Source organism: Rhizophagus irregularis, chromosome 28 (assembly GCF_026210795.1).
Source record: "Rhizophagus irregularis chromosome 28, complete sequence".
NCBI classification, from domain to species: Eukaryota; Fungi; Glomeromycota; class Glomeromycetes; order Glomerales; family Glomeraceae; genus Rhizophagus; species Rhizophagus irregularis.
In genome coordinates, this window is record NC_089456.1 from 1,019,999 (window position 1) to 1,036,350 (window position 16,352).

A 16,352-nucleotide genomic window follows, 5' to 3' on the forward strand; every position below is an offset into this window, starting at 1 on the left:
CTGGATAGGTTCAGAATTTGTCATGTATTAAAATGAAAGTTTAATGTATAACAAAAATATATATTATAAATTTTGGATTTTAATAATAAAGAAATCTTTTGATTTCCGTAACGTAAATAATATAAATTTGATTGCACTTATTTATCAAAAATGAAAGCAACCGAGATTTATCATCAATTTCTTGAGCAGTTTACTGTAATTATGCGTAATAATGATTATTGTAAGCGATTGATTAATTCACGGTAATTTGGCAATACACCGTGTAATGCCGAAATATATATATCAGACCTGATCTAAAATATAAAATGGTACATGCCGTGTCTTGGTGAACAGATTTGATACCCTACTTGAAAAATTTTATAATTTTAATAATTTACAGCTAATTGTCCACTTTGGACGCGAATTTCAGTAAAGAGAAGGGCCTAAAGATAAAAAATGGAAAGGAACATTAGTAACGTTCCCAAATAAAAAAAAATAATAAATAAGAGCTTAACTTTTGCCAATTTGTGTTAAACAATTTTTTTTGAAATAAAAGAATAAAAAAAACAATTTTTTAAAGAAAAAAAATTATATTATAAAAAACGTTTTTTTTTTAAAAAAAATCATTACAATATGAATGACATGTGTGACAACGATTACCTAAAATATTCGTTATCACACATGTCACACAATTGGTGATAAATAAATTTAAACATGGGTATCGAAGCCGAAACTACCTGGAATCATTTAGGGATAGTATATACCGAAACTATAAAAACCGAAATCTGATCCGAAATTATACATACCGAAATATACCTAAACCGAAACTTTATTAAAAACCCAAAAGTTTAGTCAATTTGGATAAGATCGACAGTTAAGCCAAGAGGAAAATATTTATTACTTAATTCGGAAAAACCAACCATAAACAAGAATTGTAACTAGAGCTTCCGTTTGAAATTAGGACATTCGAACATTCGTTTGTAAATCATAGTTAAATCTATATTCGAAACTGAAATATTAAAATTCGAATCTATAAATAGATTCAAATATCATCAGATTCGAATATCATCTGATATTTGAATGTCATGTGAAATGTTTTATAAGATTTGATCTATTCAAATTTGCCACATGATTTCATTGATTTGACGCCTATTTGTGTACAGAATAAATAGACTGATCATTGATAAAAAAAATTTTGATATTTTACTAATTTTTTCTTTTGACTATTATATATTTATTATGGAAGAAGGTCAAGAAACAGAATATAATAACAACATTGAAGAGTTTAAAACCAGAAAAAGTAGAAAAATCAATCTTTTTAAAAAGAAATTCCAATTTACTTGATATCATGTAATTACTTTAATTTGTAACATAAAGGAAATAATATAAATGTTAAATAAAATAAAGAAATAAAGACATAATTTTACTAAAAAAAAAATATAGTTCGTAATAAAATTATGAAATTTGAATATTGTGAGATTCGAATATCATATATTAATTCGAATATCATGTGAGATTCGAATATCATATGATTAATTCGAATATTATATGATATTCGAATCATATTCGAAATTCTATCTCAAAAATTTTCAAACATTCGAAATACAATTTGACTTTCAAATAATTGTAACAATTCATTGTTATCATTTCTTCAAATGTAACGATTCACAACAGTAATATTGTTAAAAAAAAACTACGGGTTTGTTGGCGTTTGTACAACCAAAATGTCTAAAAAAAAAAATCCCTTTTGATTTATACGTTTCAAGCGGAAACTTCAGCAATGTGTCTTTTTTAAAAAATTCTTCTATCATTAATTTTTTGAAATAGAAATTAGAAAAAAAACTTAAATATTTTCATTTTGCTCTCAAATTAAAACCTTTCTTAAATAAATTATTATTTTTCCTTCATTATAACTATCGGAAATTTTTGTGTAGTGCATAAAAACATCACAACACAAAAAAATTATCGGAAGTGAAAAATCATCTCAATTTCCATAAATTTTTTTTATTATGTTTTTTTCTTGAGTTGTTTTTATCTCAACAGAGAACAAGACTTTTTTTTCCTTTAAAAATTTTAATGGTTCGTTAAAATTCACGTACCAAATATTTATTATTTTTTAAAACGCTATAAAAATCTTATAGCCGCAATTCAAAAATTTTTTTAAAAATAATTAAGGCTAACATGTTACACTTTAATCATATCTGAAAAATTTATTTAAACATGTACCCTCCCCTGACAAAAATCAATGGAAAAAAAAATAATTGACATGATCTAAGTTGCATTAATTCACCATTCAATGGTAATATGGTTCTGATATAAAGGATTTTGATGGATTAATTTGAAGGTACGGTATAACAAATAGGAAATATAAAATACTTAGGGAATTTTAATTTCTTTATTGTAAAAAAACATTAATAATCTTAGGCGAAAACGTCCCAGTGTTCGATAATTTCGAAAAGATCTTTTCTCTCTGCTTTGATGCTAAAAATTCTTGCAAGTACAACACCGTTTCTTTGGAACATATTCCGGCGGACCGCAGAAATGGCGTCTTCAACTGTTTGGCCAGCGTCACGACCGGTAACGCAAAAAAGAGTGCTCGATGGATTATTATTCAATTGAGGAGCGACTGTGGTGTTCACTTGAATATCTGATTCAAAAAAAAGAATAAGGTTTGACAATATAGAAGAAAGTGCAGTACAATATTTTTAAACATACGGTTCATTATTTGGGTTCTTTGAACTAGATTTGTATTTACATCCCACTCGATCACAATTAAAACTGGATCAGTGTCGTTGTTATTATTGTAGTTTGCGTTGAACCAATTAACAACCTCTTGTTGGGCTTCGACACCAAGAAACTTTAAGATTTTCCATATTTATTTCATTGAATAATATTTTGTAAAGACAAGCAACGAAGAGGGTATATATATATATATATATAGAACTGGCTCTTTTGGTATCCTACATAAAATAAAGAAACAGAAATTAAACATGAGACAAACTTTTTGTTAAAATTTATTAAATACTTGTAGTACATCGGTATATATAGTACCAATTATATACGAAAATTACTAAACTTCGGGGTAAAATAAGTAGAATGGGAATGTGAACAAGTAAAAAGATTTTCAGATTTAAAGTCCTTGCAAAATTCAACATTTTTTTTTTTTTGCGTAAGGAATAAAGAGTGCGAAAACAAAAAATCATTTATTTAAATAAAAAAAATTTACCACTTAAAAATCTTGTAGTTTGCAAAAAACTCCTTGTTCCCTTTTGTTCTAACAAAGTTTTATCGCTTTTGTTTGCGAGGTCCCTTACATATGATTAAAACATTTTTTTCGTTTTTAACAATCAACATACGCCAATCAAAAAAGGGTAAAATTGGGATTACCTAAATGAATCATAATATACCAAACTTGTTTAATAAAGGGGAAAAACTAATAGCCGAACTCATATGGGTTATGACAAATAATAGGCGTGAAGAATATGATTTAGACACTGCGTTCTCCACAATCACGTAATCGGTGACAGTTAACCGAACAAAATCACGTGATCTACAAATTTGGGGAGTTGAAATTGCTAACTGCTGCGGCAAGATGATCGATGACTATATTTGCAAAAAAAATCAGGCCTTTTATTAATATAAGGGAATAAGATTGATAAATTCAGTGTTCAAGGCAAATTCGGTACTGTCGTCTAATGATTAAAAAGTATGAACAAGAAGTGTAAGAACATGATCGCTGGAAAGAGTACGATAACTGAAGCATTCGCACTTCGTAACCACCAAAGGAATTTAGAAAGGAACAAAAATTCGCTAACATACTTATATCAAATTTATTACTAGGATATTCATGTTGTTCTAAACTAGAGGAGTCAATGGAAATGAGGGTGCTACAAAGCGACATTTGCTGAAGACTTGCTGTGGTATCCCTATCCAGCAGTTGTTCCCTCCATTGTTTTTCTTGTTCCTCGCTTATAAGTGGCATAATCCTATAATCGTCTTCATTGTACACCACATTGGGGTGCAAATCTTCTATTTTATCGAAAATTTCATCGGAGAGTCCTAACACTGCTCCATTAATTCTTTGTAGAACTGTGGCGTATATCGTGGAACGTGCGGTCGGCTCCCTTCAATTATTGCTGTTATCAGACCCAAATCCTGCCTTTCGCCAAAGAAAGGCGGCTTGCCAGTTAGTAGTTCATACATTACCATCCCAAAGCCATATATATCAGATGCCTTGGTATGTTTACGTCCCCTTAGCACTTCAGGGGCCATAAATGGCAAAACTCCATATATTCCGTTATCTGAAGAACTCTTGTCTGCAGGGATGCACAAACCGAAGTCCGAAATAACGCCGTGTAACTCCCACCTAGCAGTGCTAGAGAAATTTTTTGCATTATAGTAGGTGTATCTCCCCCGACTAGAACATTACCAGAGTGTAGGTCCCGATGACAATAACCGTTTCGGTGGATATTTCTTAGGCTGTAATTCAGGTTCCTAATGAATTCAAACACATACAGTCCAACGACAATCCCTTTTTTTTGTACAATTCATTGTCGGCAATTTCTCGCATGGCTCGTCTCATATCGCCATACTTGTTGTACTCGATTACTATCCCATAACCTTGTGTTGCGCTGTCAAATGTTAGTCCGTAAATGCGACTCACATCGGCTTTTGAGGCCAAGCGCAAATTATACGAGACCTGCAATTGCTCACTTCGGTTAAAAATTCCGTACTTAGACTAGACCCGCCTTTTAGCTTTTTGATAACTACCTTAGTAGTAGGGCCCCACCTATCCGGACATTTGTTGATGTGGTCCCACCCTGGAGTCTTGAGCGGACCATCTTGCCAAGTAGCGACATAAACAACCCCATACGCTCCTTCTCCAATCTTCTCTATGTCAACAAAGTTGGAATACTCGATCCATTCCATCAACTCCCCAATTTCATTTGCATTTAACTGCGAGTCTTGGATAAGCTTGTCGACTTCAGGGTCGCCACTATTCCAGTTTTCGAAATTGTCTCGCCATAGTTCTTTGTTAATTGGTGTACAATAATGCCAACCATTGTGTAGGTTATCCTTGTTACAGATAGCGCAAATACATCCCCACATATGCGGATAATCATGTCTATCGGTATAGTGGAAGTGTTTACAAGTGACGCACACACAGGGACCAGTATGCATTTTTTCGCAGTATTTGCATTCCTTAGCTCGAGCTAGCAGTGTTGGTCCCGATGGACTAGACTCGTCCCATGATGGTAACACAAAAAAAGCTGCGAACAATAGATAATAGTTAATGCCTCGGTGCGCTTAAAAACATATTTCGTAAGAAGCTCCAACCTCCTTCTGGCACATAAACACGCTGTCCTGGTATGGCGATATTCACACTTGTTTCGAAATTTGGTATCCGAATATTTGTTTGGCTTACGAAGGTTTCCTTTGGAAGATTAGCAACCATAACGTGAATATAGCCGGAAATGGGTTCTTCGTCCGGCCAATATTCTTGAATACTTCGTGTCATAGAAAGGACTACTTTTTCTTTCTCGTCGATGGCCCGGATATCAATATCTTGGATTTTGACATATCGGAGGTGTTCATTTTCTATGGCGACTTTCCACATCGTAGGAACAGTATATGGTGGGTTACAAAGACCCTTATCGTGCTAAACCATACAAATAAGCTCAATAGTGGCCATTTCTATGATGGCAAATTTCTATTAGTTGTAGGAAAACAAAAGTTGCGTTCATGAAATATTTGTAGGCACGGGCGTGAGAAATATTATCGACATTTCATTAGGCGTTGGCGTATACATTTTTCCTATGCGACCAAGTTTGCTGGCCAGGTTGCGTTCATGTGGACACTGTCATATATTACCATTTTTAGTTTCATCCTTCCGCTATCTATTCCATTGAAACGTCCACAAATATAAAATTGTTAAGCTACGTATCATTTCATAACCAATAGCCGTTAGTTCGCAAAGTAGCGGGATGTCTGACAAGTAATTTCTATGTAAGGATAAGGAACCTAGGAAAATGATGAAATGGTATTCTTCTCATGATCCTACAAATAACATTCTTTGCAGAAACCTCTGATTTTCACAAAATATGTTAGACATAATCACTACATGTTACTAACAGATGGTATATATATGTTCTACATATTTTAATATACGTAATATGTTTGTAATATTAATAAAATAATGTTATAATATTTTTAATATATGTTGAAATTTAAACTAATGTAGTAAATAATTTTGTAATATGAATAAAATAATTTTACAATATTTTCAAAGTATGTTAAAATATGTACTCAAACTAATGATATAGTGAATATTTTGAATACATTGTTAATATATTTCAAATATGCTGTTGTTATATGAATAACATATTTTGAATAGAAAAACCAATTTGAAGTAAAAATACGAATAATATATTTTGAATATCAGATATGTTGTTGATATATGAATAACAACGCTTCTAGCATGTGACTATCATATGACTATAAGGTCGATCGCTAGTGGCATTTTTTTTCGTCTCGGCTGTCCTATATTGGCTATATGAAGATAGTATGAAACCTTAATTTTTTTTAATTTTAAATAATACAATTATTTTTTTTTTAAAAAAAAAATTTAAATTATAGATTTTATCCTTTTTGTCCTTTCACTTCAACTCGGCAATAAGAATGTAAATATAACAATTTTTTTTATTAATCCATTAACGAAAATATTATCTGAAATAAAATTGTGTTCAAATTTACCTAATGTTAAAAAGTAATAGTTGTTAATTTATTTATATATAGCAAAAATGTATAATAACAAATTGTGACTTTTATACACATGTTAAATTTAAATGGTAGTCAATAAATTGTGTAATTAAACATAAGATATTTTGATATATATCTGATATATATAGTTGGAGCTTACTTAAGAATCATAAACTTCGTAGCCACGCTCAATTAAGGCAATGTATTACTAGACCTACACTAAAGATGACTTTAGCAAGGCTTTCTTTGTGAATTAAAGAAATTTCATACACTTTGCCAGCTGGTGGGATAGCTTATGACCTTTAACCTCAAATCTGTTATACTAATAAACCCAGACTGTTTGCACCACTAATAAAAAGTATAAGTATAGTTAAGGTAATTCAAAGAATCCCTAAAAAGAAAAAAATTAAATGAGCAATTAGTAAACATTCATCAAATTAAAATAAAAAAAAAAATAAAATACTTTCATTTTGTTTATAATCACATGGTATCAATTGAGATAACAGTTCACACTTCAGACTTGTACAGACAATCCCGGAAAAATTACAGCCATACGATCATCAATATATCAATTATCAACCAAATTTTACGCATCTAGATCCATCTAAAGAGCAAATATTCATCGGAAATCCAAAAATTTTAAGCTTCTTACTCTAGTGGTTCCTGTCTAATCTCGTCAAAGATTAGCTTTAAATACTTTTTTTAAAAAAGAGATGAAATGATTTAAAGAATAATAAAATATAATTGTTTCAATCTAAAAGTGTATAAGATATAATTGTAAAGAATATGTAAAATAAACATTTAAAATGCATTAAATATATAATATTATACAGAGTTCATAAAGAATAAAATGAGTTAATTAATTAAAGTATATGGTTTATTCATTCTAATCTAATGAAAGTCTCAAGGCAACGTTATTAAGCTTCTTAATAGACTTGATATTATATTTAGTATAACTGATAATGTATTCTCTGACGAATACATATCATTATTTATATTATTTGTATTAGATATATATATGTGTGTATATATATGAGCACATATATAAATATCATTAAAAATATAAAAAAAAAAAAATTTATTTCGGGGAAGCCTCCTATTTATACTATTTTATATAAAATTATATATCACATGAATCATGTGATACAATATTAATATAACCGCAGCCACAGCCGCAGTTATTTATTTAAACTAAAAATAAGCTTTTTCCTTTTTGGGTTCGATTTTGATATACAGATGGTGATCAAAAGTATACGGACATTTTAATTTGCCAAAATTATGCCGATCATCACGTGATGACGTAATATAAACAATACGTCATTTAACGCCTTATATCATAATAAAAACCTCCCCAATGTTTTTTTTTTAGTAAACATTCACCAAATATGAAGCCACTCACCCCAAAAACCCGATATGCGATTATTTATGGTTATAATTGTGGACAATCGGGCCGTTTAATTGCAGAACACTTGGGGTGTAGTAAAACTGCTGTTTATGATGTACTTAAACATTTTCGTGAAACTGGCTCTTTCACACCAAAAAAAAAATCAGGTCGCCCTCCACTCTTTGACTCACCAGCACGACAAGAACTCAAAGCTTTTGTTAAAGAAAATGGTGAAAATCGTCGACTTTGTTCAAAAAAGCTTGCAACTGTTTGGACAGCTCGTAAAAAGCAACCTATTTCTGTGTGTACCATACGCCGAAACCTCAAAAAGGTTGGACTTAGTGCCTGTATTCCCCGTCATAAACCTGCAATGACAGAAGCACATCGTCAGGCTCGTCTTGAATGGGCTCTTGCGCACAGAGATTGGACAACAAGAAAATGGAGAAGAGTGCTTTTTTCAGATGAAAGCACTTTTACACAATTTCAGAAAGGTCGTCAGGGAAGGGTTTGGCGTGAACCAGGAGAAGAATTGAATCCTGATTGTATTGCAGTTACCGTTAAACACAGTCCTAGCAGAATGTTTTGGGGTTGTTTCTCCTGGCGTGGGCTTGGACCAATTGTTCCGTTAAAAGGCTCAGTTACAGGTCAAACTCATGCTAAAATTATTCAAAACTATGTTGTACCTACTTTGGATGAGCATTTTCCACAGGGTAATGGAATTTTTCAAGAAGACAATGCTCCACCACATCGTTCAAAAGTCGCTATGGCCACCCGTGAAGATGCCAAAATTGTGGTGCTTCAATGGCCAGCACAAAGCCCCGATTTGAACCCCATAGAGAACATGTGGGCAGAAATGAAAGCAATGGTGCATCGACGTGACCCACCACCATCTAATATCAAAGTACTTGAGAAATATGTTAAAGATGCGTGGGATGATATTCCTCCAGAATATTATAAAAAATTAATTGATAGCATGCCACAGAGAATTGAGGCAGTTATTGCTGCAAATGGATATAGTATTAATTATTAATATATAATTTTTTTTTACATAAAATTAATAAAGGACAATCAGATTAATATATTTACTTAATAAATTTTATTTTTATTATATTATTTTATATGAAATTTTTATTTTAAAAAATGTCCGCATACTTTTGATCACCATCTGTAGTAAGTTTTACGAACAAATTTTTACTTTTTTTTTGAGAAAAGTTACTAACTTTTCTCATTTCTTTGTAGGTTCCATTTTTTTTCTGAATATAGAAAGTTTCGCAATTTTTGCAAAACTTATTTTTTAAGAAACCAGATTTCGGTAAATATATTTTTCATTCTTTTTTTTAATATTTTAACGAACTATTATTAACAGTTTAGTTCTTTTTTTTAGGTAATTCTTTGAGTCTCTTTGGATGTGAAAATTCGGCAAGTAAAATTTTTATTTTTTTCTTTTTTAGTTTAATAATAAATAGTTACTAACTGTTCATTTTTTCTCTTTTTTTAGATGGTTCTATCAGGTTTTTTTAGAGGTTACATTCTGGTAAGTTTTTGACTATTTTTTTATTTAACTCTTCCATCTTTCAACGAACAGTTTCTAATACATTTCTTTTTTTTTTTTAGACAGTTTTTCGGATTTCTTAAGATATTGGATTTTGGTAAATATATGTTTTCACTTTTCAAAATTTTTTTCGCCTTTTAACAAATGGTTTCTAACAGTTCATTTTATGTTTTTTAAGGCGTTCTCTCAAATCTTTGGATATGAAATTTTGATAAGTAATTTTAATTTTTTTTCTTAATAATTTTATTTTAACAACTTATTAACAGTTTATTCTTTGGTTTTTCTCTTTTAGGTTTTGCCGATTCTTTCTGGAAATAGAGGTGGCTATTAAAGATCAATGAAGTGCCAAAAAAGTTAAGTGTAAAGACGTATCAAAAAAGTTGGCTGATAATCATCCATTTTATCAAAATCTCTATAGAGCTTATGCAGATTATTTAAATTAAAGTGCAGCAATATTGAACAAAAACAGAGAATTTTATAGTTCAATTTCATACATGGTTATTAAAGACAATCAAGAACCTGTACGATTGAAATTTCATATTGGCGATATTGTAGATCTAAATGAAAAATCTAAAGGTGTCGCATATGCTAAAATTGAATTTATTATTTAACATAAAGCAAACAATGGTCAAATTTTACACTATTTTTTATTTAATTTCAGGTGACGAACTATGTTGATTTTATATCAAGATGTCCACTTTATAATATTCAGAAGCTGGAAGAATCACATTAGTTTTGAATCTTTCCAATCAATTTTATTGATCACATGTCTCAAATTCACTTTATTCACGAATATAAAAGTACATGTAGCACCAAGCATGATGAGGCTAATTGAAGTTATGTTTTAAATAGTTTTATTATACTGCAGTTTAATCAGCTAGACAACTATATTGCTAACATTATGTTATTATATTACACTAGAGAAATTCTTTCAAAAATCAAGTCGTAGATGAATTTATTGGAGGAAATTTTAATTTAAATCGAAATTTTTATCATACAATCATTATATTATTTTATTATTTTTGAAACATGGCTATTATATTATTTTATTATTATTACTCTGTCTTCGATATATTTTCAATATATGATTGTTATATAAAATTGAATTTCTATTATATTATTGATACATATTTACCATATGATGGCTATATAAAATTAATATTTCAAATAATATTTTTATCATATCTCTGACACATATTTGGCATATAATAACCATATAAATTTAACATTCAAAATAATATTTTACCATGTCTCTAACATATAGTTACTATATAAAAATAAGATTTTTATATTATATGTTCAACATATTGTCAGCATATAGTTAAAACAGAGATAACATAAATAGGAATATCATATGTCTGGTATATTTTAAAAATATCGCCAACATATTTTGTAAAAACCAAAGGTTTCTGCAAAGTTTGTTCCACAGAGCAAGTGAGTTCTTTACAATATGTAGATCCCAACGGTCAAACCCGTTCATGTATACCAAAATTCGTTATCCATAAAACCCTCCTCTCTTTCAAAAATAATTTGTATGAGATTGTAGTAGCACAACAGTTATAATGAAAAATTTTATTGCTTTTCGGCGTAGCGGATAATTTTTTTCCGTATTGTAATTGATGGGCAGATTGAATGGATTGTTGTAAAATTCCCAACTTCTGTCGCACTAAAATCGGTATCACGAAATTATTTATTATTCGAAACTCATTTTATAAACATAAAAAAGATTAGATAGTTTGATGATAATCTTAAAATCTTTTTTTTTTAACTTATACATGTATTAGAACATAAATAAATAAAATTTCACATGTAATAATAGAAGAGAACTCATAAATTGTTGCAAAATTGGCATAGATTAATAATGTTAAATTGTTTGATTTTAACCTATTTTATTCTGCACAATAAAAAACAAAGACAAGTTACAATATAAATATTTTTTTTTATCGTTCCCTCTGGCACAATATTTTGTACCAAACATTACGTGATGAAATATTAAATCTCTTAAGGCATCACGTTAACCTATTTTATCCTGCACAATCAAAAATAAAGACAAGCTAAAATAAAATTATTTTTCTTTATTGTTCTCTCTGGCGCAACATTTTGTACCAAACATTATGCATAATGAAACTGATATTAATTTTTACTTTTTTTGTCCAATTAAATGAAGTTAACTTTATCGTTAAAAAAAAATCAATTTGCTTGGCGTGCATATTTATTATGCTTAATATAAATGGTAATTTGATTGTCGTGCATATTTATTATGCTTAATATAAATGGTAATTTGATTGTCATGCATATTTATTATGCTTAATATAAATGGTAATTTTAATAAAATAAATAAATTTCAGTTTTTATAAAAGGCGCGAAAAAAAAAAAAGAAAATTTTGTGAATTTTTATAAGTAAAAAATTCATTTCTCGTAATATGGTTGAAAAAGATTTTAAAATAGAAATTTCAAATGAAATTCCATTAGAAAAGAAGGATGATTATAATATAAAAGAAGAAATTGAAAACCATAGGAAATCAATTGATCGAATTTTTGTTTCTCAATACATAGATGATAATGATGGATATGGTTCAGATGATTATGTTGTTACTTGTAGTTATGAAGATAAATCAGTTCTTGGTTGGTCAATTAACATTGAAAAGAATGAGTACCAACCCCAACCCGGTGATTATTTTAAGATTGATCAAATCGACGATGATTTCTTAAACTTTGCCAATTATGTACTAAGTAGAAAAATCTTGTTCTTATATAATCGGATACATGGTGAACATTGTAAGTATTTATTTTGACTCAAAATAATACCAATTTAATTTTATGTTTTAATCAATAATATTTATATTGTAATTATAGGGTTGATTGATTTTAATAGTGATCGTACTAGTAGTAATCGATTTCTTGAACTAAAGCATCGCGTTTCTTATTACGATCTTGACCGTATAGGACCTGATGGTATTGGATTCCTTCCTAATGGTGATTTAATTCAAGTATCATTAAGAAATCGCAAAATTTACAAGTACTGTTTAACAGATAAACCAAAAAATACAGATCTTTGGGAATATTCTCAAATTAATGATATAGAAATTCCTGAAAGTTTATATAGTCAAGCTTTACAGTTGGCTCGTTCTCTATGTCGAACAAAATTATTTATATTAGTTGAAGGTTATTATAAATCATTATTAATTCAATATGATTTATTGACAATGAATTTTGAAAGTCAATACACTTTTGATATGCCTGAACTTTCACCAGAAATATCAGTGAATAAAAATCAAACGTTATTAGCGTTATTAGCAGGAAATGATAATGATTATGTTTACATATTTTCAATGGAAAGTGGAAAGTTGATTTTAAAATATCATGGTGAGTATTATTACTTTTATAATACATATAGTATATTTTTGATATGGTAGATTTTTCTGATTATAATTTATTCGTAGAGGAGTACTATGAACGTGAGCCAGTCGAATTCATAACTTTGAAAAATAATTCTGAAAGATTGATCATTTATAATCGGGAAAAAGGTAGTTGTGCACTTGTAGATCCTTATCAAGTTTATGATACAATTGATATTTCCGATGATGATTTTAATGATACAAGTGTGATAACTAAATCAAACAAAAAAATTTACATTGATGATGATAATAATGTTTGTGTCACAAATGGATTAGATGAAAATAAATTATCAAATAAGATCATGAATAGTAATAGTAATTATACTCTACCTACTTTTAAAATTATACAAAGTATGCTTAATGAAATCATTGCCCAAGAGGACATTAAAAAGGTTGTACCATTTGATGAAAAGATTGTGGTAAAAGATAAGGTTGAAACTAAAAATCTTGGTCTTCGTAAAATTGTTTTTTATAATAAAAACAATGTTGATTATATGGGAATTGAAGAAAATGACAAAATTCGAATAGAGTATAATATTCCTAATATACTCTCATTTAAATTATTAAATAATAATCAAGATGTGGTACTAATTCATATGAGAGGAATTGCTATTTATACAATAAATGAAGATGGGTTTAAAAATCGATACTTTTGGTGTAATAATGAATGGAATAATATTTATGAAAAATTCAAAAAAGAGAGTGATGAAATTTATGATATTAATTTTACTAATGAACACTATAAACCACTTATTAGAAGCATTTTAAAAAATGATTTTGATGATTCAAAACATTCAATATTACCAGAAATTATAGAGATATTGAATAATAATTTAATGGAGGTGATAGAAAGGGTTGAAGATGTTATAAATGATGATAATTTAGTATCGTCAATCGAAATGTTAAAAATAGCAATTGAAAATAATTACGACTATGTTTTGGAACATATTGTGAAAAATGATAATTTATTATCAAAAATTGGAATTGAAATGTTTAAAATGGCAATTGAAAAAAAATATATTTTTATTAAAAATCTTGTTAAACGTATTAAAATAAATGATAATTTAGTATCAAAAATTGGAATTGAATTATTAAAAATAGCAATTGAAGAAAAATACGATCTTATTGTTAAACAATTTATTGATAATACTTCTATCGAATTAATTCAAGATTATTCTGAAAATTACATGACTTCTATTAGTTTAAATTTACTAGAATTGTGTGATTATTATCCCGATTTCATAATCAAATATATTTCATGTACTTCTTTTATATTATCTCCATATTCTGGTCGCATTGGAAATTCAAAAAATACTTCACTTCATTCATACACAAAAGATACTTTATACGCTAAAGAATCATATATTAATAAGTTAATCCAGAATTTAAGGGTAAAGGAAGAAATACAAACAGTCAGTTTCATTGTTCCTTTTCCTCAAATTTGTGTATACCGAGATGATAATGATCATGATAACCGTAAGACTGAAAATAATCATGATATCATAATCACAATACTAAAAAAAATGATCACAGGACTAAAAATAATTATGATGATACCAAAAAGTAATAGTACTTGGAATGAATTTTTATATAAATCAAAATCTATTCTTTTTTGTAATATAGATAGTAATAATTTTTATAATTTGTGGAATTTTGCTGCAATTATAGATTTTAAATGGAAAACTTTTGGAAGAGTTTACTATTTTTCCATGTGGTTATTCTATACAATTTTTTATGTTTGTTATTCATTAGCTTCTACATTAGAACAAAATTTTTTCTCTGATTCTTATTTTAAATTACTTTATATAATTCTATTATATTTGGTTCAATATTTTTAATTTTGGAAATTCGACATTTTCTATGGAATTATAAAATTTATTTAAATGATATATGGAATTTTTTTGGTAAGTAATATTTTTTTTATAATTGCTTTCTTTATATATATTTAAACAAAATTAATTTAATTTAATCATCAATAGATACAGGGGCATATCTTTTACCCATTATAGCGTCCATTTTTTGGCTTATTAATAAGAGCCAACCACCTTGGCTTACAGCAATTTCTATTATATTATTGAGTTTTAAATTTTTATTATTTTTTAGAGTATTTAAATCGTTTGGAATTTATTTTGCAATAATAATTGGCGTTGCGAAAAAAGTTTTTCCATTTGTAGTACTCTTATTTTTTATAGTACTTGGATATGCTCAAGCATTTTTCATTGTTCTAAGATCAAATAGTATTAATGATGATAATGATCCACGGAATCTTGCAACTAAATATAAATTTGTTAATCCAGATGGAACCATAAGTAATACTACAACAATAATTCAAGATCCTGATTCAAATACAAATTTGTTTAATTGGTTCCCCACTTCACTTTTAGCAGTATATAATCTTCTCACTGGTAATAATTTACTTTTTATTTATAAACCTTAAAGAACCAAATATTTTAATAACTTTTTAATATAATTATAGGTGACTCCGGATCTTTATCACCATTTACTTATCGTGAAAACCCTATTATGACCATTTTATTGGTTACCTTTACATTTTTCACAGTAATCTACCTTATGAATTTATTTATTGGATTACTCAACCTAGCAATTGATGATTATAATAAAGAAGAAGAATATTTACTTCAAAAAGCACAGGTAAACTTTTTAAACATTAGTGATTATAATATCAATTTTATTTTACTAACTAATACTTTACTTTTAAAGATTATTATGGAGATTGAATTATTTTATATGTTACCATGGCAACGTAATAAGAAGGAATGGTTTCCAGATTGGATGTGAGTATTATATAATCTGTTGATATTAAAATGTTTTAGTTTTTTGTACATTTTATTAACATATTTTAACTATTTTAAGCTATTATGATATACCTGTTACTGAGATTCGTAAATTAATTAATGCAATTGATAACGAACAGACTGTGTTTACTTATCCTCCAATTATCAGTAAGAGATTGAGAGAGTTGGTAGTACTTACTACTAATGATAATAAAAAGCAAACAAAAGAAGAGCTCACACGAGAACTTAAAGAAAAAATGAATAAAATTGAACAAAAAATGGAAGAAAAAATGGATAAAATTGAACAAAAAATGGAAAGTATTATGAAATCATTATCGAAAATAAAATAAAACTTGCAGTTTGTAGAGTTTGTAGAGAACTACACAGTACGGATTCCGACTGATTAGCTTCTCAAACAATGTTATCACATGACATCAAAATTTTGATACAACTGAGATTTTGAGATTACTATACTAGGCATTAAT

At 28.4% G+C, this 16,352-nt stretch overlaps 4 protein-coding genes across 4 annotated transcripts; 2 read left to right on the forward strand and 2 right to left on the reverse strand.

Moving 5' to 3' along the window:
• Positions 1–2,399: 2,399 nt before the first annotated feature.
• Positions 2,400–2,701, reverse strand: OCT59_018882 (uncharacterized protein; the record flags this gene model as incomplete). Its single annotated transcript, XM_066135671.1, has 2 exons — positions 2,400–2,626; positions 2,695–2,701. 2 exons carry the CDS (start codon positions 2,699–2,701, stop codon positions 2,400–2,402), a joined length of 234 nt encoding a protein of 77 aa, XP_066004937.1.
• A 911-nt stretch (positions 2,702–3,612) lies between these two features.
• OCT59_018883 (uncharacterized protein) lies at positions 3,613–5,596 on the reverse strand (the record flags this gene model as incomplete). Its single annotated transcript, XM_066135672.1, has 5 exons — positions 3,613–3,671; positions 3,799–4,103; positions 4,409–4,473; positions 4,750–5,249; positions 5,317–5,596. The coding sequence occupies 5 exons, from the start codon at positions 5,594–5,596 to the stop codon at positions 3,613–3,615; spliced, it is 1,209 nt and encodes a 402-aa protein (XP_066004938.1).
• A 4,572-nt stretch (positions 5,597–10,168) lies between these two features.
• OCT59_018884 (uncharacterized protein) lies at positions 10,169–11,208 on the forward strand (the record flags this gene model as incomplete). The annotated part of the gene is made up of 4 exons (XM_066135673.1): positions 10,169–10,250; positions 10,336–10,347; positions 10,476–10,510; positions 10,596–11,208. 4 exons carry the CDS (start codon positions 10,169–10,171, stop codon positions 10,698–10,700), a joined length of 234 nt encoding a protein of 77 aa, XP_066004939.1. The 3' UTR covers positions 10,701–11,208.
• An 889-nt stretch (positions 11,209–12,097) lies between these two features.
• OCT59_018885 (uncharacterized protein) lies at positions 12,098–16,217 on the forward strand (the record flags this gene model as incomplete). Its single annotated transcript, XM_066135674.1, has 7 exons — positions 12,098–12,452; positions 12,531–13,040; positions 13,118–14,548; positions 15,457–15,477; positions 15,549–15,724; positions 15,794–15,867; positions 15,947–16,217. 7 exons carry the CDS (start codon positions 12,098–12,100, stop codon positions 16,215–16,217), a joined length of 2,838 nt encoding a protein of 945 aa, XP_066004940.1.
• Between the last annotated feature and the right edge of the window lie 135 nt (positions 16,218–16,352).